We start from the raw sequence: 19,392 nt of genomic DNA on the forward strand, positions 1-19,392 counted from the left end.
AAGTGGCATTCGTCGTCGCGGGGTCCGATAGATTTACTTACGGGTAACGGAAAATCGTACCCCCGGGGACGAAAGGTTCCAAAAGGCTAACCGAGACGCCGTACAAAATTCTCGTGAGCGGGGGCCCATAAAAAAGAAGCGTTTTGGAGCCTGTCCAGTGTCAGAGCGAGACGGCCACGCCAGGCCAGGCCAGGTTTTCCGTAGACTACGAGTGTCGCGCGGCGGGGCACAGCCGCGGACGCGATGACCGAGGCTGACTTCGACAGACCCGAGCTCGCCGACCGGCTCCTGCGCAAGGCGGAGACCGCGATACGCGCGCGGACCTCCCGCATCCTCTGCGTCATCGAGCGGTGCACCGACGAGCACAACTACAGCGCCGTCATACGCTCGTGCGAGGCGCTGGGGGTTCAGCACATCTGGCTGGTCGATCCGGTGGACGTGAGCTACGACGGCATCGACGACGGGCTCGTGGACGACGACGACGACGACGGTGATGACGACGGTGTCGATGCCGACCGCGCCCGCGAGAGGGCCGGAGGGCTGCTCAAGTCGCACGGCCACGGATCGGCGTGGAGGGAGGCACACAAGCTGTTCGCGCGACGAGCGAACGAGTTCACCACCATCCGCGAGTTTCCCACCACGCGCGCGTGCGTCGAAGCCCTGCGAGAGGCCGGCTACGTCATCTGGGCCACGGACCTGTCCCAAAAAGCGATCTGCATGACCCACGACGCGCTCCGGGACGCCGGATTCGGCGACCCGGACGATCCGACCGCCACCGTCGTCCCCGAGAAGCTCGCCATCGTCTTCGGCACCGAGAGCGTGGGATGCACCCGGGAGGCTCTGGAGTCCGCGGACGCGAGGGTGTACCTGCCCCTGCGCGGGTTCGCGGACTCCCTCAACCTCTCCGTCGCCGCCGCGCTCTGCATCCAGACGCTCTTCCATTTGTGTCCAGAAGCCGTCGGAGCCATGTCCGACGCCGAGCGAGCCGAGCTGCGAGAGAAGTGGTTCACGCAACTCGCGGCCAATCGAGTGACGACCCGGGGGCAAGACAGGGACCTGCGGGACGCGCGCACGAAACTCACGAGGGTGCGTAAGAAGCTGCTGCGCGCGGAGACGGCGACGGCGAGCGGGGGGGGGGATCCGAACCCCAACGGCGTCGGCGGACGCGTCGCGGACCTCGAGCGAGAGGAGACACAGCTGTGCGACGCCATTCGCGCAATGGAGGAGACTCGGCGTTCCGCGGCGAAGAGGGCGATCGCGCCGTACCTGGCCGACCCGCCGGCGCCGCTGAGGGACATGCGTCGTCCCGATGAGCACAGGGAGGCGTACGTCGGGAAGGGCGTCAGGGCGAAGAACGCGGAGCACTGGGCGGGGATGCCGGCGGTGGGAAACCACGCGTCGGTGAGAAACCACACGAAGAAGATGTTCGAGGGTGTGACCCATCGAACCGTAGCACTAGCAATTAGAAATACGAAATAGGAAAAGTAACGGCAAATTAACGACAAAATCTACGGAACGGGACCATTTTTCGAGCGTGTCCATGTTGAGCGCAGCAAAATTAAGCGCGCCGAGTCAGCGGATCCTTCACCTCCTTTTTTGATGATGAGGGACGGCCCAGAGAGAGCGGTCCAGGGGACGCGCGCCATGGGTCCGATGATCGCGGACGACGACTCGTCCGATGACGAGGTCCCTCTCGCGCAGCGCATGAAGCAGGAGGCTGCCACACCCAAAGGTGCGCGAAGATCCCGTGTCCCCCGAGTTCAAAATTCCCCGACTCGGGTTCGGCAGCACAGGAGGAGTTAGGGCAACGACAATCCGCCCTCCCTGGCGCCGGCGCGGGGGCGCCCTCGTCGACCGGAGGGACGTGCGACCGGCGGAAAGAAATTGCCCATCGCGCGCGCCGCGCGCACCGCGAGCGTCTCGCTCGTCGCCGCGCCGCGACCGCCCGTCAGCGGCGCGCCAACCCCCGATATTTCCCCGTCCTCCCGCCTCTGCGCACAGACTCTGACGCGCGTCCGTTCCCTCCCCATCACCGCGATCGCAGCCGCGGCGGTCAAGAAGCCCGCCTCGAAGGGCAAGATCAAGATGTCGGGCGCCAAGAAGAAGCCGAAGAAGGCGAAGAAACCCGCGAAGAAGGCGCCGTCGGGTCCGGTCAAGGAGAAGAAGGTGTACGACCTGCCGGGGCAGAAGAAGGACACCCCGGAGGAGGGCGAATCGCTGAGAAAGTTTTACGTCTCGCTTCGCAAGCAGATCCCGGAGAGCGTCATGGCTGAGCAGTGGCTCATGGAGCACGGCCTGCTGCCCGCGGACGAGGCCGCCAAGGCGTACAAGAAATTCCTCATCCGCAAGGGCAGGGATCCGAAGAAGGCGGGCGGGTCCTCCGGTTCCAAGCCCTCCAAGCCGAAACCGAAACCCAAACCCAAACCCGCGGTGAAGAAGGAGCACAAGTCGCCGGTTGCGAAGAAGGCGAGCGGGATCAAGCGGAAGGCGCTCGACGACGACGACAGCGACTCGGACATTCCCCTGGCGGCTCTCAAATCCAACGGCGGCGGCGGCGGGTTCAAGATCCCCAAGAAGGAGTGAGCGCGGGGGCTGGAGTCGCGGGAATGGAACACGAGCGACGACTAACTTTGTTATGTATCAGGATTAGATGAAACACGCACGAGTGGACGCCCACCCCTCGATCGCGCTCAGTCCTCGCCCTTGCGCCGCTGCCACGAGCTCAGCACGTCGTACACCGCGTAGGACACGCTGGTGGCCGGCAGAACCTTCGCGAGGTTCGGCACCAGCCCGCGGTATAGACCCGCGAAGCCCTCCTTCGCTAAGATCTTCCCCGCGCACTCCACCGGGCCCGAGTACGTCGGCTGCCCCGGCATCCCCGAGGCCTGCAACCTCGTGCGAACGAGGTTCAGCGGGTAGGTCACCAGCATGGCGCTGGTGCTGGACGCCATGCCGCACCCGAGCAGCTCCGCGACGCCGGGGTCCCGGCCAACCTCGGCGTACTTGGCGGCGAGCGCATCCTTCAGCACCGAGTTGGCCATGAGGTCGATGCCCGCGTACGGAAAGATACCCACGAGCGACGGCGTCAGACCCTTGAACAAACCCCGCGTTCCCTCCGTTCTGAGCACCCCGGCGATCACCGTCGCCATCGAGCAACCCCCCGCGCTCAAGCTCACCCGCGTCTTGACAATCTCCAGCGGGTACACCACCGTCTGCGCCGCCGCCCCAGCCATCCCGCCGGCGGCGAACCGTTCGAGCACAGTCGCGTTGCCCGGATCCGTCGCTAATTGCCTTTTAAGGATGTCGAACGCGACGTACTTGGTCGCCGTCTCCGGCACAACCTTGGCGACGTTGGCGCCGTTCCCGCGCCAGAAGGCGCGCCATCCACCCTCGTGCCACACGGCTCGCGCCGCGCTCGCGAGCGTCACCCGCGGCGCGGCGGAGGTTGCCGCCGACGCGCCCGCGACGGGAGCGATGCCCCCGGAGCTCGGCAACCGCCCCGCCTGCATGATTGTCTTGATCCTGTCTATCGGCGCGGTGGCACTGCGGGAGACGGCGCCCGCGACGCCGCCGCTCGCGAGCTTCTTCGCCGTCCCGATGGTCTCGCCGCTTCCGCCGCCGTCGCCGAGGGTCGCTCCCGCGTCGCCGGATGCGTCGCCGCCAGCCGTGTCGTCGCCAGCTGTGTCATCGCCGCCGCCGCCGCCGCCCATCGTGCGCATGTGCGCGCTCAGGGACGTGCGTCTGCCGGTGTCGATGTCCCTCGGCATGGTCATGAACCCGTCCGGATCGTCCACGAAGGCTCTGTGCGCGAAGGCGTCGAACACAGCCTCGGGGTTGGCTCCGTGCGGCAGGAGCATGAGCGTGGACTCGAACTCGTCAAAGGAGAGGCGGCCGTCCCTGTCGAGGTCCATGCGCTTGAACGCGGCGCGGAGCTGCTCGTCGGAGATCTTGAGGCCCGCGCGTTCGACCCCGCGCCTCAGTTCCTTGGAGTCGATCTGCCCGTCCCCGTCCGCGTCGACGTCGCGGAAGACTTGCTTGATGTTGGCGCGGCGTTTGTCGCAGAACGCGTCGAACTCTGACGCGGATATCCTCCTGTCCTTATTCGCGTCGAGCTCGCCGAGCATGGACCTGAGCTGGTCATCGGATACCGCGATACCTCGGCGGCGCAGACCCTCCTCCACCTCCTGCTCGGGACGCGGACGAGGAGACGAAGGCGTCGTCAGTCGGTCGCAAAGGTCATTCGGGACGATGCTTCGAGGGAAAGGAAAGGAACTTTCTTCGGGTGCCAGTCGGCCGCGGGGCGAGGGGGAGGTGAGGGGACGGGTCGGGGAGGCCCACCTTGTAGCTCAGGGTTCCGTCCCCATCGCTGTCCAAGTCTCGAAAGAGCCTGAACCGGGAGTTCATGGCGCCTACGGCCGCCGCGCCGCTCGCGGCAGTGGAGGGGGGAAATCCTTTTTGCACGTGCCAGTGAGCAAAAATTGACGACGCGCGGATGCGTTTCTTGGACTGGGCGCTTAGGTTAACGCATACAACCCCTACGCGGACCCCCCGAGCTGAACCGGTCGGAACATGCTCGCCGCGTCTCCTCTCGGCACGTCCTCGATCTCGGCACGCGCGCGGCCCCGGCGGACCCGTCCCACCAAACGTCGCGCCCCGCCGCTCGCCGCTCGCCGCGACTCCGACGATGGGCGCGTGCGCAGTCTGAGGGACCTCGCTTCATTGGACGACGACGACGTCGCCGAGCGTCCCGGGGCGTACGCGTTCGTGAACCGCGACGGATCGTACAACAACTCCATCGACAACCTCCTGGACGAGCAGGAGTCCGCGCCTTGGGTCACCCGGGCGATGCATTGGATCACCAGCCTGACCGCGTGCGGCTGGCCCCCAATCAGAGGTGGCGCGAACGCCAGTCTCGTCGAGATTCGACGCTCGCACCTGGGCGGATGCGGGGTGTTCGCGCGGCGCGCCATCGAGCGCCACGTCACCATGGGGGAGTACCCGGGGGTGCGAAGGTCCCTGCGCGATTACTTGCACAAGTGCGAGCGAACCGAGGGCCGAACGCAGGTGTACGCCGTGATGTGCCGGGACCTCTGGGTGCTCGACCCGACGGGCCCCGAGGGCATCCTGCGGGTCGACTCCAACGTCCTCACCGCCCGGTCCGTCGCGTTCGACGATTCGGACGACGATTCGGACGACGATTCGGACGACGATTCGGACGACGATTCGTATTCTTATTCGCACTCGTACGGGGACTACCGCGAAGGCACGGCGACGCCGACGGTGAGTCTGTTTGGGGGTTTCGGTCTGCGGTGTTTAACTCGCGACGCCACGTTTGCGCTGTGCAACGAACCGGGCGGCGGCGCCGGCGAGCGGGAAGCCGGCGCCAACGTCGGGGTGCGGGAACTGGCGACCGGAACGCAGGTGGTGTACACGCTCAGGGACGTGGCGGAGGGGGAGGAGCTGCTGTGGGACTACGGCGAGAGCTACAACCGGGAGCACTACTGACGGCTGGTCTGATCAGCCGCTCGGCGATATTTATGATGGTTCGTGTAAGATTAGTGGTCTATTCAAGCGTGGTCTCTTCTGTTCGAGCTTGCCGCACTCTTCACGCCACCATCTTGTGGCACTTCTTCTTGTGCTCCTTCCAGTGCGTCTTCTGGCATTCCTTGCAGCAGTAGTACACCGCTCGACAGATGGAACACCTTTTCGTTCCGGCGTTGTCGCACCCGCGGGCGCAGCACGTTTTCGCGCCGCTCGCGGCCGTCTCTTATCCGGAAGAGGCGTTCTGGATTTCCCACGCCCCAAGACGCGAGGTCTGGATCGTGTCTCTCAGGCCGACCATGTCGAACTCGTCGTCGTCCATTCGCAGGATGAAGTCCGGAGGTCGAGGGGTCCCGCACCGGACGAAGCATTCGATCTGTTTTCTGGTCAACCCGTACAGATGGACTTCCTGCCCCATGTACACGTTGTCCGGCGCTCCGCACGTCGCGCAGTTCTCGATCCACCACCGAGGATTTTTTCTAAACATATTGTCTACGTAAACGTAACGCTCAAACACCTCGGGCATCAGTCCGTCGGGTCCTTTGGGACCGAAGTAAAAATAATCACCCACAGCCTGCCCCGCCTCGATCGTGTCGTGGATTCCCTTCACCGTCCGTCCCGGACACTCGTATTCGTCCAAAAGCGACTGGATCTCCGCGCTCGTAAGTCCGGTCTCGGTGAACCCGGGGTACATCGCGTCGGGGTCGTCCATGGTGTCGTTTCCGCGAGACGAGATCTGAGCTGAATTGCCATAAAAAAGTGCGGAAAACGGGGCGCCAAAAAAAACGCAAGCTGGGCGGACCTGGGCGATGGCAGCCAAGTCCAACCGGTCCCCAACCAACCGAGGGCCGAAAAAAAGGAACGCGAGACAACGAACTTCTGGCGCGAATCCAAAAAGCAGGATTCGTCGGATCGTGGTCGAGGGCTTCACAAACCGGACTAAACGCCATACGAAAATCATCGAAAATGCGATAATATCTTCGTCGCACCGCTTCCCAAACCCGTTGGTGATTTGCTCACCGGCGAGGGGTGCCGAGCCTACCTGGCAGAGCGAGTCACGTAAAACCCACAGAAGATGGCCGAAGAGAAGGGGAGCGAAGCACAGTCTTTCCGCACGCGGCACGTGCACGCACGCAGCCATGAACGCACTCTCCTCGGAAGCACTCGGGCTTCGTCCCCGGGTGGCCGCAAAGATCCGGCGGCCGCGTGGCCTCACGGTCGCGGCCGCCGCGCCGTCGATGTCCGTCTCCGACCTCGCCAAGCCGGTCCTGTCATCGCACAGACGAGGAGCTCCAATGCAGATCGCGGAGATCTCCGGGGGGCACAAGCACGCTCACGGTGCGGCGGTGGAGGTGCAGCCGGGGAAAGGAACGGTCGGCCTGCCGTCGCGCGCGGAGCTCGCGAACGCTCGATTCGTCTCCGCCATCGGCTTCCTCGTCGGGGGAGGGGCGCTGTGCTTCGCGTCCATCTGGGCTTGGGAAGCGAAGTTCAACCGGAACTTCTGAAGGGCACGGAGGGACGGAAATCCATTTATACCAACACGTAAATAGTGTAGAAAGCAAGTTGTAATGTCGGTTAGACGCTGTATCTCGAATTCGTCGGTCGCGATATGACCAAACAGTCAAGGAACGAAACGGATAAAATCCACCCCAAACGAGTGACGCACAGGGCGCCAAGCGGGTAAAAACGGGTTCGACCGCGCGCCAAACCAAAGCAATCAGAAATTGATCCACCATGAACGCGCTCGCCTTCGGGCTCGCGCTTCGTGCCCCCGGCGCCGCCCCGCGCGTCACCCGGCGCCCCCGGCGCCTGCGAGTGGCCGCGATCGCCTCGTCTCCGAACGGCATGTCCGTCGCCGACCTCGCCGAGCCCTGCCTGCCGTCGCACGGTCGATCGCCGACGGAGCTGGCGCAAATCGGTGCAACAAACAACAAGAAGGGCGCCAATTCTAAGGCGGACTCCGCGAACGCCAAGAAGGGCGGCAAGAAGGCGGTGGTGTCCAAGGGGAGCCAGCCCGCCGCTGATCCCGGCTTGTATGACGTCATGCTCTCCGGCGCGACGTTCGCCTTGATCGTCGGCGGAGGCCTCTTCGCCTTCCCGGAGATGGCGAAAGCCATCGGTGTCTTGCCATCCGACGAGAGCGTGTGGAGCAAGAAGGCGAAACCCGCGCCGGCCCAACTGTCGTCGCGCAACGACAGGCTCTACGTCCCTTACGCCGACGTCAAGGCCGAGATGGCCGCCGCCGCGGCCGCCGCGGAGGCGCACTGGAGCACCCGCCCGAAGCCCCCGGGATCGGGCCTCTCCAAGACCCACCCGCCCGAGCCCACACCCGAGCCCGAGACCGAGACGGAGACGGAGACGAAAACCGAGACGAAAACCGAGAGGGAGACTGTCAACAACGCCGCCGCGATCGTCTCACCAACCGCCGACGTCCAACCCGCGGGGGCGATCGCGACGTCAACATCGTCAACAGACGTCAACAGCGCCCTCGGCGACCTCATCTCGTCCCCGCTCTTCTACGTCACCTTCGGCGTCGCCGCCGCCGTCGCGCTCGTTCAAGTGCTCGAACGCTCGGGTGTCGAAAACGCGGAATTCGGGCTCTCAGCGCTGCCCATCGTCCTCCTCACCGCCATCTCCAAGACCGAGTTCGGGGCGGGGCTCGCGAAGAGCATCGAGGATCGACGCCCCGAGCTCGAGGCGGAGCGGGCGCGGGTGGAACGCGAACGGGCGGCGGCGAGGGCGACGATGCCGGCGCACTACGGGCCGACGCGGCGAAAGTTTCTGCCCGACGGATTCGGATACCCGTTCCCAGAACATCTCGACGGGACGCTGTGCGGCGACGCGGGGTTCGACCCGCTCGGGTTGGCGAGTGGGAGCCCGGGGGATCTGGACAGGTACCGCGAGCTGGAGCTACTGCACGGGCGATGGGCCATGCTCGGCGTCGTCGGCGCCGCCGTCCCGGAGGCGCTGGCGAGATTCGGCGGCTTGGAGCTGGGCGAGCCCGTGTGGTGGAAAGTGGGCGCCGCCAAGCTGAACTCGCCGGACCTCGCGCTGGATTACCTCGGTCTCGGCGGGTTTCACATCGCGGGAAGCAGCGGTTTGGCGGTCATCGCCGCGTGCCAGCTGGTTTTAATGGGCGGGCCCGAGTACGCGAGGAAAGTGGGCATCGACTCGCTGGTGCCCGTGGGGGTGTACCTGCCGGGGGACAGGGATTACCCCGGCGGGGCGCCGTTCGATCCGTTCGGAGTGAGCGCGGACGCGGCCGTGTTCGAGCGTCAGAAGGTTGCGGAGATGAAGCACGGGCGGCTGGCGATGGTGGCGATGCTGGGGTGCTTCGCGCAGGCTTGGGCGACGGGGGTCGGGCCCGTGGAGAACCTGACGGAGACGTGGGAGAAGCTTCGGGCGTTTCTTTGAATTTAATTTACGCTCTAATTTAACGCCAAACAGGCCGTCGCGATGATTGTGGTGCGAGCGACGTATTCGCGCGATTTCCGATTTGCGGCTGGAAACACCGCGGAAACGGAAAGCCACGTCGGCGGCACAATCTTCGGCACCCGCGGGCGCGGCTTCTTCCGGCGGGTGGGGCGTCAGGACGCGATGCGGGTGTGGCGGACCTTCTCGCGCTTCGCCTGCACGGCGGAGGAGTACTTCGACCTCATGCTGGACGTTCCGTTCCAGGAGAGACTCCACGTCGACGGTCTCGGCATGGGGACGTACCGAGCCGACGACACGCTCGAGCCCGACGGACGAACCACCCGCGTCGCCTTCGCCGAACCCCGACTCAACCTCCCCGCCGTCCTCGCGAGACTCATGGCCAAGGCGCAGGCGTACCACGAGCACACGCGCTACGATCCGGTCACCCTGGAGAGGCACGTGCGCGTCGTCCCGGCGATGGGCGCGGAGCACATGGACTTCACCTTCACCGAGACGGTTCGTCCCGATCGCGACGGCGTCGGCGGCTGCGTCGCCACCAGCGTCGTGCGCGTGCACTGCGACGGGGGATGGCTCGGGCGCGTGTTGGAGAGGTTCATATGTTCGACGTCCAAGGTGAAGCTCGGGGAACGGGACGCGTACCTCAACGCGTACCTCGAGCGCGAGATGGGAACGACGTACGCCAACGCGTCCGTGGTGGAGGTGAACCTCGGGGTGGCACTGACGAACAAGGCGGACTTTGCAAAGGCGCTGCTCTCGCACCCGCTGCCGCCGAGCACGTTCGAGCGGAGCGCGTGGGGGCGGGTGAAGTCCGCGTTGGGGGGCAGGTTCGGGCGTTAGTGGGTCGTTAACGAGTCGTTAATGAGTCGTCGGTTGAGTCGCGGGATACTCTCGACGTGAAGGGTCGATGTCATCATCATCGCTGCTAACACTTAGTCTTTTAAGAGTTAGCTCAGTTAAATCTTCGGCAGTTGGGCCACCAAACGCGTCCACTCCGCGAGCCTGGCCTCGGTGACGTTCACGAGCGGATCGGTCCGCTCCAACAGGTTGGTCGCCGGTCCCACCAACCCGTCCGCGCCCCAGTGCTGCGCGACGCTCAGCCCGGACAGGCAGTAGCACGTGTGGTAGTGATCCCTCCCTTTCCCGGGCTTGTCCTGCATGCCGCCGTTGGGGAGCTGGCAGCACAGCAGCAACCACCCCTGCAGCGCGCGCGAGGAGAACGAGGGTGCCGAGGGTGCCGAGGGTGCCGAGGGTGCCGTGTTCGACGACGACGTCGGCTGCGTCGCCAGCTGCGCCGCCGGGAACAGAGCGCACGCCGCGTTTGACGACGCGTCCGACGCGATCGCCTCGCCGCCTTCGTTCCCCCCTCCTTCCGATCCCCCCGTTCGTCGTCGTCGTCGTCGTTCCGCACCCCCCTCGGCACCCCCCTCGGCGTCCCCCATCGCGCGCAACACCGCGCCGGACGCCAACTCCAGCACCGGGAACGCCCCGCCCTGCCAGAACGAGTAGCACCCGTCGACGAGCTTGTTGGTTCGGCCGTTGAAACCCCCTTCGACCGCGCCCTGCCTGTGCGCGAGCCAGTGCGTCAGCTCCGGCAGGTCCAGCGAGTGTGCGCTGTCGCAGAGCACGGCGGCGGCGAGGCCGCAGTAGGTGTACCCGCCGTGCGCCTCCGCGCCGGGTTCGCCCGCGACGCCCCCTTCGTGCGTCTGGCACATTTTCACGAATGCGCCCACCCCCTCGCAAAGGCCCTCCGCGTCTTGAACCCCCAGCAATCTCGCCACCGCCAGGGCGGTGTAGCACCCGCGGGTGTCCGTCTCCCCACCCTCGTGCATCCTGTACCCGCCGCTGCTCTTATCCTTGCATCGCGCGAGGAAGGCTGCGCACTTGGCGCGGTCCACGCATTTTGCCGCTTCGACGGTGGCGATCTCGGCCAGGCACGCGACGGCGGCGTAGGTTGGGGCGAGGTGCGGCATCTGCCCCGGCCCGCCCCCGAACCCGCCGTCGGGGTGCTGACAGAGCGAGAGAAACTCGACGACGTCGCGCGCCGCGTCGTCGCCCAGCGGCTCCCCGAGTAACGCGAGCGCGTGCACGATCCAGTAGCAGAGCCAGCATCGCGACGCGTCCAGCACCACGTGCCCGGCGCTGAGGTGCCTCAGGGATTTCGTCAGGTACGCGACGTGCGTCTCGCGGTGGAGCACCGCGACGGACGCCTCCCACCCGCCCTCGCACGCGACGCACTCCTCTGTCGGGTCTTCCTCCTCGCGGATTCGCGCGCTCGCGACGGATCGTCGGTAGATGTCCCGCGCGACGTGCTCGAGCTTCCACTGCTCCAGGCTGGTCTCCGTGGGGAAGTCGAGGCCCTCCGTGCCGAAGCCGTCCATCGCGGCGGCCATGGCCACGATGATTACGGGGACGTCGGCGCGGCTGCGATCGCGCGACTGAGCACCGGCGGGAACCCTAGCCAGCTGATGAGAAGATTCGCATGCCGCCGTCAGACAGCTTCTTTAACAACCGCGAGATCGGACAGTCAGGCGCGCGCGCGGCGTCGGGGCGCGATGACCGACTCCCCTCGCGCCCGTCGTCCGCGCGCGCCCAAGCCGCTCAAGTGGATCGTCGCCGACCTCCTCGCGCGGCACGTCGACGAGCTCGTCGACGCCGGGGGGGAGTCGCTCCGGCACCTCCCGTGTGACGTGAGAGACGCGCTGCTGGCGGTGGCGCGGCGTAGACGGTGCCTGGACGACGCCGCGCTTCGCGCGCTCGTGGACGAGTCCACGACGATCATCGACGCGAGCGGATGCGGCGGCGGACGCGTCACCGACGCGGGCATCGCCGCGCTCGCGGCGCGACGCGCGCTGCGCAACGTCACCGCGGTGGACCTTTCCAGATGCGACGGCGTCACCGCGGCGGGGTTGAGGATCCTCGCGCGCGCGGCGCCGAGGCTCCGGACGCTTCGATGCGGCGGCGACGCGACGTGCAACGCCGCGTGCGAAGCAGCGATACCGGGGATCGTGCCGAGGCTCGAGGACGGGGGCGGGGTCGACGACTGGGAGACGCGCGCCGAGGTCGACTCCACCACGCGCGCGACGGCGCTCGAGTGGCTCGTGTGGCCCGACGTTCGGCCGGACACGCGCGCGACGATCGTACGCCAGTGCCCGAGGATACGAATCGTCGCGCCGCCGAGGGAGGTGCACCTGCGCGCCGCATCCGCCGTGACGGATCCATCGTTCGCGGCGGTGGCGGGCGAGGGATGGATCGGTTTCGGTCGCGCGAGGACGACGCCGGTGACTCACCGTCCGGTGACTCACCGGGGATACGAATCGTCCCCTCCCGGATCGTCCCCGCGCCCCGTGAGCCAGTACGCGGAGCGGTGCGTCGGCCGCGGCGAGGACAACGACGGCCTCGTCGTCGTCGCCGCGTCGAAGCGTCCGGGGGAGGGTTTGACGACGCACCGACGAGGAATTCCGTGGTGGCTCGCCGGGGAAAACGACGTTAACACGTCGCCAGCTGTGCCGCCGATCGAGGCGGACCCGACGCGCGCGTTGGACGAGGCGCACCTCACGCGCGTCGACCCGCGTTCGTGGGTACACCCGTCGTCGTCGTCGTCGTCGTCGTCCCCCACCGCCGCCTCGATCGATCGAAGGGGAGCAAACAAACTATTAGGGGAGAACGCCGCGACGACGGCGTCTTCGATGGCGCTTCGATGGAGGCTCAAGTTCGCGGAGGACGACGTGCCCATCGCCGAGCGGTTCCGCCGGGCGTGCGCCGAGGTCGAGGCGGCGAGAACGGCGCGACGGGAACGGAACCACCAGAAGCGGAAGAACCGACACTTCAACCGGCTCGCGGCGTCGAGCTCGGAGAGGCTCATCTTTCGCGCCATGGACGACGTGTCGCTCGTGGACCTCCGTTGAAGACACACGCGTATCTTACGTGATAGAAACCCTAGTGGGTAGAAACCCCATCGTTAGCGAAGCGTAGACGGTAGGACCAATCGGTTAAAGATGAGTTAAAGAATCGGGCTACGTTAGGGGCTCCTATGCGCCCCCCCGTCGGAGTCAGTCGACGTTGGCGAGGAGCTTCTTCATAAACTCCATTGAGATGAACCTCACCATGTTGAGCGGCACCTGCCTCGCCGCGGTGGGAACGAGCCCCTTGTACAGCGCCCCCACCCCCTCGCTCCTCGCGGTCTTCACGATGCAGTCCATCGTGCCCGAGTACGGCATCCGGCCCTCGGCGTCTGGCTTCATCGTCATCAGCCGCGACTTGGCGAGGTCGATGGGATTGGAGGTGAGCGCCGCGACGACTCCCGCGATGAACGACGCCCCCGTCTGCACCGCCAGCCCGTCCTTCGCGCCGCTCTCTTTCAGGATGACGGCTTTGCTCTTATCGTACACCGCCATCTGCGACGCCGTCACGATCATCGCCCGGTTCACCGTCGGCGCGCATCCTCGCCACAGCGCCAAGACTCCCTCCTCTCGCACCACCCGCGCGAGCGCTTCGCCGCCGTGCCTGTAGTTCCTGCGCAGTTCCTTCGGCAATCGGCCGTCCGCCTGCATGCGGACCATGGCGAGGTCCGCGGGGTTGCCCACCGCGGCGCCGATCGCGCCCGCGCCCAGGCCGCACAGCGTCATCTTCCAGAACGAGAGGCCGCCGTCGGCATCTTTGGGCACCGCCGACTTGAGGAGATCGTACGCGCCGAACTTGGTGCCGATGAAGCTCGCCTGCCGCATGAGCGACGCGGACAGGCCCTTGTACAGCCCGAACGCACCCTCGTGCTTGACCACGAGGTAGCCGGTGCGCATCATGCCCGGCGGGGCCTTCGGCGCGACGCCGGCCGAACCCGCGTGTTGGGCGCCGTCGAGGGTCGATCCGTACAGCTGCATCCGCACCTTGACCAGGTCGATCGGGTGCGTCACCGCGCCGGATGCCATCGCGCCGAGGGACCCGGACAAGAAACCCTTCCAAGGGGCCTGCTTCTTGGAAGCGGGCGGCGCCGACATCGCGTTCGACGATGGGGGAGAGGGGCCCGACGCTCTGACGCGATTGGGGGCCAGTCGTCGTAACACCTGCGCGCCGCTGTCATCCACAAAAGCAAAACGTACGGAGACCGTGGATAACCTGGGAGGGGGCCCATGTTCACAACACAGATCCAGTGTGAGGATCGAGCCTCGGACGACGCGGAAAAGTACACCTCGGGATTTTCCTCTGTGTCGTCAGAATCGTAGGCGGCGCCTCGCGACTTTCGGGCCCGCGCGCAACGCGAGCGCGACCCGAGTTTCGCCCGAGGGAGTGATCCGGTTGGTGTCGTAGGGCCGCGGATATCGCGCCGACGTGAAGGGCGCGAGTTCGAGCGGACCTCCCGGGAGGGCACCGCCCGTGGCAAATCCCGAGGCGACAACGTCAACCAACCATCATCATGGCGACGATGGACCGCGACCTCGACGCCCTCGAGCGCGCGCTGCAGGCGGTCAAGACGCGGTCCGCGAACGCTCTGCTGAACGAGCAGTCGTACCTCGCGCGCATCGCGCAGCTCGAGGAGGTGAACCGCTCGCTGCAGGCGCAGCTGACCGTGCAGGGCGCCGCTCCGGTCGCCGACGCGTCGGCCGCCGACCACCACGTCTCGAGGCTCCAAGACGCGTCCGTCGAGGGCATGAAGCGCTCGAGCTCGTACATGTCGATGCGGACCAAATCCAACCACCTCGTGGTGGCGCAGCTCGACGACGGGCACGGGAGCGACGACGGCGCCCCGGGCGACGCCGAACGCGCCAGCATCGAGCGCGAGCGCGAGCTCGAAGATGAATCCCCAACCCCAACTGTCGCGTCCGTCGCGTCCATCGACTCCCCGAGCAGGGTCACGTTCAGCCGCGCGCCGGGTTTGGGAGTCGAAGCCCTCGCCGCCAAGCTCGCCGCCGGCGCGACGCTCGCGGGCCCGGACGTCGTCGCACGACCCAACCACGTCGCCGCCGCCGCCGCCGCGCGATCGTCGCTGTCGTCGCCGGAACGGAGCTCCTCGAGGAACGGGTCGCGGCGATCGATGGAGACGGCGCGAGCGAGCACGAAAAATAACGGCGGGCTCGGCGGGTTCGAGGGCAGGGACGGCGGGGAGGATTACGGCACCCCGCGGACGCACAGCGTGGAGTCGCTGTCGATGCACTCGCCCGGCACCGGCCGAGGCGGGTTCCTTAATAACGGGGGTTTATTAGCGAACGACGGGGGTACGTTAGCGAATGACTCGGAGAGCTCTCAGAGCGGCTCCGACGGCGGACTCGTCCCCAATAGAGACGTTCAACTCTCGCGCGGCAGCACCCCGGGGTTGCCGGGTACCTCGACGCAGGTCCAACAGGGTAAGGTGCCGTTCCAGCTTTTGCTGTGCAACGACGACGGGTGCGAGGTGCAGGAGCCGGCGGATCGGTCTATTCGCACTCGGCAGCGCGGGGTGCCGCACTCGCAGTTCAGCTGGAAGAACCGACCGCGGAACGTCCTGGTGATCAAGAAGCCCAAGGACAAGAACACCACCGCGATGCTGCCGAGGGTGCACGCCATCCTGCAGAGCAAGGGGATAAGGACCTGGGTCGAGCCCGTCGTGCACTGGGAGACTGGGCTCGGCGAGACTTGGGAGCAGGACGACGATCCGAACCTCGACCGGCTGATCGACTTCATAATCTGCCTCGGCGGCGACGGGACCATCCTGTGGGTCAGCAACCTATTCCCCCGGGCCGTCCCGCCCGTGGTATCCTTCGCCATGGGATCCCTGGGGTTCCTCACCGCCTTTGCCGAGGAGTCGATACCGAAAGCCATCGACGACGTCGTCGCCGGAAACTTCTTCTTCACGATGCGATCGCGCCTCGTCGCGCACGTGGTCCGAGCCGACGGCACCGAGGAACGCGAGCGTCACGTGGTGCTCAACGAGATCGTCGTCGACAGGGGCGCGCGGTCGCAGCTCATCGACCTGGACGTCAACGTCGACGGGAATCCGATGACAAAGGTGCTGGCGGATGGCGTCATGATATCGACGCCGACGGGGTCCACGGCGTACGCTCTCGCCGCGGGTGGCTCGATGGTTCACCCGGGGGTTCCCGGCATCCTGTTCGTGCCCATATGCCCGCACACGCTCAGCTTCCGGCCCCTCGTGCTCCCCGACAGCGTCATACTCACGATCCAGGTGCCGGAGACGGCGAGGGTCGAGCCGGTGGCGAGCTTCGACGGGAAGCAGCAGCGGCAGCTGCGGCGAGGGGAGTCGCTGGTGGTGGCGGGGTGGAGGTACCCGGTGCCGGCGATATGCCACGCGGGCGAGACGGGGGATTGGTTCAGGGCGGTGAAGGATTCGCTGCTGTGGAACGTGCGCGGCGCGTTCCAGAAGCCCGCGGAGGAGGAGGAGGAGGAGGAGGAAGAGGAGGAGGAATGAATTAGCTGATTGTAGTTTTTTTGCCAGACGTCACCCGTTGAAGCGCATCGCCATTCTCAGAGCTCGGTGCTCGCGCCTCCTCCGTTCCAGCGCCGCCAGCCTGTCCTCCCCCGCCGCGATGAGATCCCTCGCCGGTCCGATCCCCTCCCGCGACGCCCCCTCCCGCGCGCTCGTCGTCCATCGCTTCGACCTCGGACTCAGCGCAAAGTAACCGTCGCCCGCCTTGTCACCCGCGGACGCGTAGCGATGACGCGCGTTCTCCTTATCCCAGTGCGCCTCGAACCGGCTCAGCTCCCGCTCGTCCAGCGGCGTCGGGCTCGGGGGCGACGGCGCGCGGAACGAGCTCGGCGGTTCGAACGGCGTGTGCGGCGGCCGCCTCGGCACCGCGCCGAGGGGTCGGGAGTATCCCCGGGGTCTGAACGGCGGCGGCGGCGGCTCGGGTACTTCCCGAGACGATTTGGGACGGGTCAACCGCGCCACCGCCTCCTCCTCCCTCGGGTCCAGCGCCTGGCGCGCGCGGGGGGGTGATGGACGGTACGTCCCGGGTAAAGGATCGGTCGTCGTTCGGCCGAACGCGGTGCGATGCGAGGCGAACGACGAGATGGGAGCCGATCGCGCCTCGACGTCGCGAACAAACGTCGTCGTCGTCGCTCTTTTCCGTTGGGCTCTCTTCTTTGCCACTCTCGGCCTGGCCTTGAGCGCCCTCAGCGCCTTCTCGAGATTCTTGAGTTTCTTGGGACCCGACGATCCAGACGGCGACGGCGACGGCGACGGCGACGATCGACGTTGTCGCGGTTGAGGCGACGAGGCCTTCTTCTTCTTTGTCGTCTTCTTCTTCTTCTTCGCCTTCCCGGCGGTATCAATCGGAGCCGGGGTTCCCGCGTCGACGCGAGTCGCGGATAGGCTGGCGCGAAGCGCGCGCATCCGCTCGCGAAGCCGCATCCCACCCGCCTCTTCGACACCCCCGGCCGGACCCTTTGTCTCTCGGCATCGATCCGGGGCGGGCTCCGGAAGGGACGCGATCGCGGCGGACACCGCTCGCGCCGCCGCGTCGAACCGTTCGAGCCAGTACTCCTCACCCTTCTCGGTTCGTGCCGGTTCGTCTCCGCGCCGATTCGTCTCCGTCCCGGGATCGACCTCCGTCCACCCCTTCGTCTCCGAGCCGCGCGTCTCTTCCGTCGGATTCCGTTCGGGTGGGTCCGGGTCTTCGGTCGCGACGCCATCCGCCTCCGGTAGATCTTCGGGTAGGTCTTCCGCTTCCGGGGAGGAGGCTTTCGAATCCACCGCCGGCACCGCCGCCGCCGCGAGCGACCTGGCGGCGTACGCCCGCCGCAACTCCTCCAACGCCGCCTCGGCGCTCTCCGCCCTCGCGCGAAGCATCGCGTGTTCCTTCGCGTGCGTCGCGCTCAACTCGTCCACCGCCGACCGCTGCGCCTTGAGCTCCGTCTCCAACCTCTCCCTCTCCTCTGCCAGCTGTGTCTCCAACCTCTCCCGCTCCTCTGCCAGCCGCGTCTCCGCCGCGTCCGCGCGCCCCTCCGCGCGCGCCAGCGATTCACCCAGCCGTTCGTTCTCCGACGCGAGGCGCGTCGCCTCACGCTCCAGCTCCGACGCCTTCTCTGCCAGTTCACGCGTCGCAACGCGCACGCGTTCGTCGCGTTCCCGCTCCGCGATGGCTCGAGCGTCCGCCTCTTTTTCCCGCGCCTTTTCCAGCTCACCCTCCAACGCGCGAACGCGCGATCGCCACGTCTCCTCGGACGCCGCCCGCTCCCGCTCCGCCCGTTCGCGGTCGTCCTGCACCGACTCGAAGTGCGCCTCGACGTCCCGCATCGACGCCACCAGCTTCTCGCACTTTTCCTCGTACTCGTCGAGCAGCCGCTGTTTCGTCTCCGCCAGCCGATCGCGTTCACGCTCAACCTCCTCCACGCGCTCCGTCGCCCGCCGCACCCGCGCCTCAGCCTCGGCTCGTACCGCGACGCACCGCGCGTCAGCGGCCAGCCGTGCGTCGCGTTCGGCGGCGTGGGCGCGGGTATTCGCGGCTTCGACTCGGGTATTCGCTTCGGCGATTGATTCGTCGCGAAGCCGCCGCTCCGTCTCGAGCTCTGCGGCGTGCGTCGCGCGGATAGAGCGAACGGCGTCGTCGTGCGACGCGGTCGACTCGGCCTCCTCCTTCGCGCGGTCCACCGCGGCTGGCAGGGCGGACTTTTCGGCGGTGGTCGCGACGAGCCGGGCGTCGAGGTCGGCTGCCGCGACGTCGCGCTGCGCGATGGCGCGCTCGAGGGACGCGATCTTCTCGTCCTGGGCCTCCAGCTCCGCGTCCCTGTCCTTGAGGAGCGCGAGGTTGTAGTGGAAATCCGCGCGCAAGGCTTCCAAGCGGGACTCGGCGGCCTCGAGCCTGGCTCGGAGATTGGCGACGTCCGTGGCGTCGCCGGCGTCGACCATGGGTTCGGGTGCCGATGCCGGCGTCGTCGACCCCGACGCCGGCTCCTTCTCCGCGACGGGCGCGACGACATCGGCGTCCGCCGTTCCCGCCTCCTCGTCCATTCCAGCCTCCGCGAGCGCGCGCTCGAACGCGGTCGCGCGCGACGCCGATGGCGGCAACCACGAGCTGCCCGGCGTGCTCGGCCAAGACGACGCCTCCGTTCGGGGCGTATCCGTCGCGATGCCGGCATGCGTGGCGACCGGGGGGGGTAACCCGGGGGGTTCACTGGGCAAAGAGACGGCCGGCGGCGCCGGCGGCTTCTTCTTGCCCTTCTTCCCCATCCCGTGCCCCGCCGCGGTCGTCGCCGGATGTGGAGCGAGGGGAAACAAACAACGAAAGGTGTCGAAACGGACGGAGCTTCGTTTCACAAAAAGTTGTGACTATTTGCTTGTGTAATAATGGCCATCTGGCTTCCTCAAGTTATAAACCGTCGATTTCGTCGCATTCGTTTCCCGCGGGTGTTGGATCTCGCGGCCGACCACGAAAAGCGCAACACCTGCAGCGGCTATCATAAAGGTCACTGCGCAGTAGGGCAACC

The 19,392-nt window shown here is 66.8% G+C and overlaps 12 protein-coding genes across 12 annotated transcripts; 7 read left to right on the top strand and 5 right to left on the bottom strand.

Moving 5' to 3' along the window:
* Window positions 1-243: 243 nt before the first annotated feature.
* Window positions 244-1,479, top strand: MICPUN_58419 (predicted protein; the record flags this gene model as incomplete). The annotated part of the gene is made up of 1 exon (XM_002502000.1): window positions 244-1,479. One exon carries the CDS (start codon window positions 244-246, stop codon window positions 1,477-1,479), a length of 1,236 nt encoding a protein of 411 aa, XP_002502046.1.
* Window positions 1,480-1,582: 103 nt separating this feature from the next.
* On the top strand, window positions 1,583-2,653 carry MICPUN_108224 (predicted protein). The gene is made up of 2 exons (XM_002502001.1): window positions 1,583-1,732; window positions 2,045-2,653. Exons 1-2 carry the CDS (start codon window positions 1,645-1,647, stop codon window positions 2,581-2,583), a joined length of 627 nt encoding a protein of 208 aa, XP_002502047.1. The 5' UTR covers window positions 1,583-1,644; the 3' UTR covers window positions 2,584-2,653.
* A 37-nt stretch (window positions 2,654-2,690) lies between these two features.
* On the bottom strand, window positions 2,691-4,184 carry MICPUN_81715 (predicted protein; the record flags this gene model as incomplete). The annotated part of the gene is made up of 3 exons (XM_002502383.1): window positions 2,691-3,414; window positions 3,457-3,609; window positions 3,778-4,184. Coding segments are annotated over 3 exons (1,284 nt in total), but the record flags the coding sequence as incomplete, so codon positions are not given.
* Window positions 4,185-4,997: 813 nt separating this feature from the next.
* MICPUN_104815 (predicted protein) lies at window positions 4,998-6,253 on the bottom strand (the record flags this gene model as incomplete). The annotated part of the gene is made up of 1 exon (XM_002502384.1): window positions 4,998-6,253. The coding sequence occupies one exon, from the start codon at window positions 6,251-6,253 to the stop codon at window positions 5,768-5,770; it is 486 nt and encodes a 161-aa protein (XP_002502430.1). The 3' UTR covers window positions 4,998-5,767.
* A 517-nt stretch (window positions 6,254-6,770) lies between these two features.
* Window positions 6,771-7,134, top strand: MICPUN_108225 (predicted protein). The gene has a single exon (XM_002502002.1). The coding sequence runs from the start codon at window positions 6,780-6,782 to the stop codon at window positions 7,044-7,046; it is 267 nt and encodes an 88-aa protein (XP_002502048.1). The 5' UTR covers window positions 6,771-6,779; the 3' UTR covers window positions 7,047-7,134.
* Window positions 7,135-7,773: 639 nt separating this feature from the next.
* On the top strand, window positions 7,774-8,955 carry LHCQ (chlorophyll a/b-binding protein; the record flags this gene model as incomplete). Its single annotated transcript, XM_002502003.1, has 1 exon — window positions 7,774-8,955. One exon carries the CDS (start codon window positions 7,774-7,776, stop codon window positions 8,953-8,955), a length of 1,182 nt encoding a protein of 393 aa, XP_002502049.1.
* A 227-nt stretch (window positions 8,956-9,182) lies between these two features.
* MICPUN_108226 (predicted protein) lies at window positions 9,183-9,942 on the top strand. Its single transcript, XM_002502004.1, has one exon. It carries the CDS (start codon window positions 9,199-9,201, stop codon window positions 9,811-9,813), a length of 615 nt encoding a protein of 204 aa, XP_002502050.1. The 5' UTR covers window positions 9,183-9,198; the 3' UTR covers window positions 9,814-9,942.
* On the bottom strand, window positions 9,930-11,354 carry MICPUN_81968 (predicted protein; the record flags this gene model as incomplete). The annotated part of the gene is made up of 2 exons (XM_002502385.1): window positions 9,930-10,319; window positions 10,428-11,354. 2 exons carry the CDS (start codon window positions 11,352-11,354, stop codon window positions 9,930-9,932), a joined length of 1,317 nt encoding a protein of 438 aa, XP_002502431.1.
* Window positions 11,355-11,528: 174 nt separating this feature from the next.
* MICPUN_58428 (predicted protein) lies at window positions 11,529-12,881 on the top strand (the record flags this gene model as incomplete). Its single annotated transcript, XM_002502005.1, has 1 exon — window positions 11,529-12,881. One exon carries the CDS (start codon window positions 11,529-11,531, stop codon window positions 12,879-12,881), a length of 1,353 nt encoding a protein of 450 aa, XP_002502051.1.
* A 144-nt stretch (window positions 12,882-13,025) lies between these two features.
* Window positions 13,026-13,970, bottom strand: MICPUN_58429 (mitochondrial carrier family; the record flags this gene model as incomplete). The annotated part of the gene is made up of 1 exon (XM_002502386.1): window positions 13,026-13,970. One exon carries the CDS (start codon window positions 13,968-13,970, stop codon window positions 13,026-13,028), a length of 945 nt encoding a protein of 314 aa, XP_002502432.1.
* A 1,412-nt stretch (window positions 13,971-15,382) lies between these two features.
* Window positions 15,383-16,315, top strand: MICPUN_67699 (predicted protein; the record flags this gene model as incomplete). The annotated part of the gene is made up of 1 exon (XM_002502006.1): window positions 15,383-16,315. A coding segment is annotated over one exon (933 nt), but the record flags the coding sequence as incomplete, so codon positions are not given.
* A 90-nt stretch (window positions 16,316-16,405) lies between these two features.
* On the bottom strand, window positions 16,406-19,135 carry MICPUN_100418 (predicted protein; the record flags this gene model as incomplete). Its single annotated transcript, XM_002502387.1, has 1 exon — window positions 16,406-19,135. The coding sequence occupies one exon, from the start codon at window positions 19,133-19,135 to the stop codon at window positions 16,406-16,408; it is 2,730 nt and encodes a 909-aa protein (XP_002502433.1).
* Between the last annotated feature and the right edge of the window lie 257 nt (window positions 19,136-19,392).

Source organism: Micromonas commoda, chromosome 5, assembly GCF_000090985.2.
Source record: "Micromonas commoda chromosome 5, complete sequence".
NCBI classification, from domain to species: domain Eukaryota; kingdom Viridiplantae; phylum Chlorophyta; class Mamiellophyceae; order Mamiellales; family Mamiellaceae; genus Micromonas; species Micromonas commoda.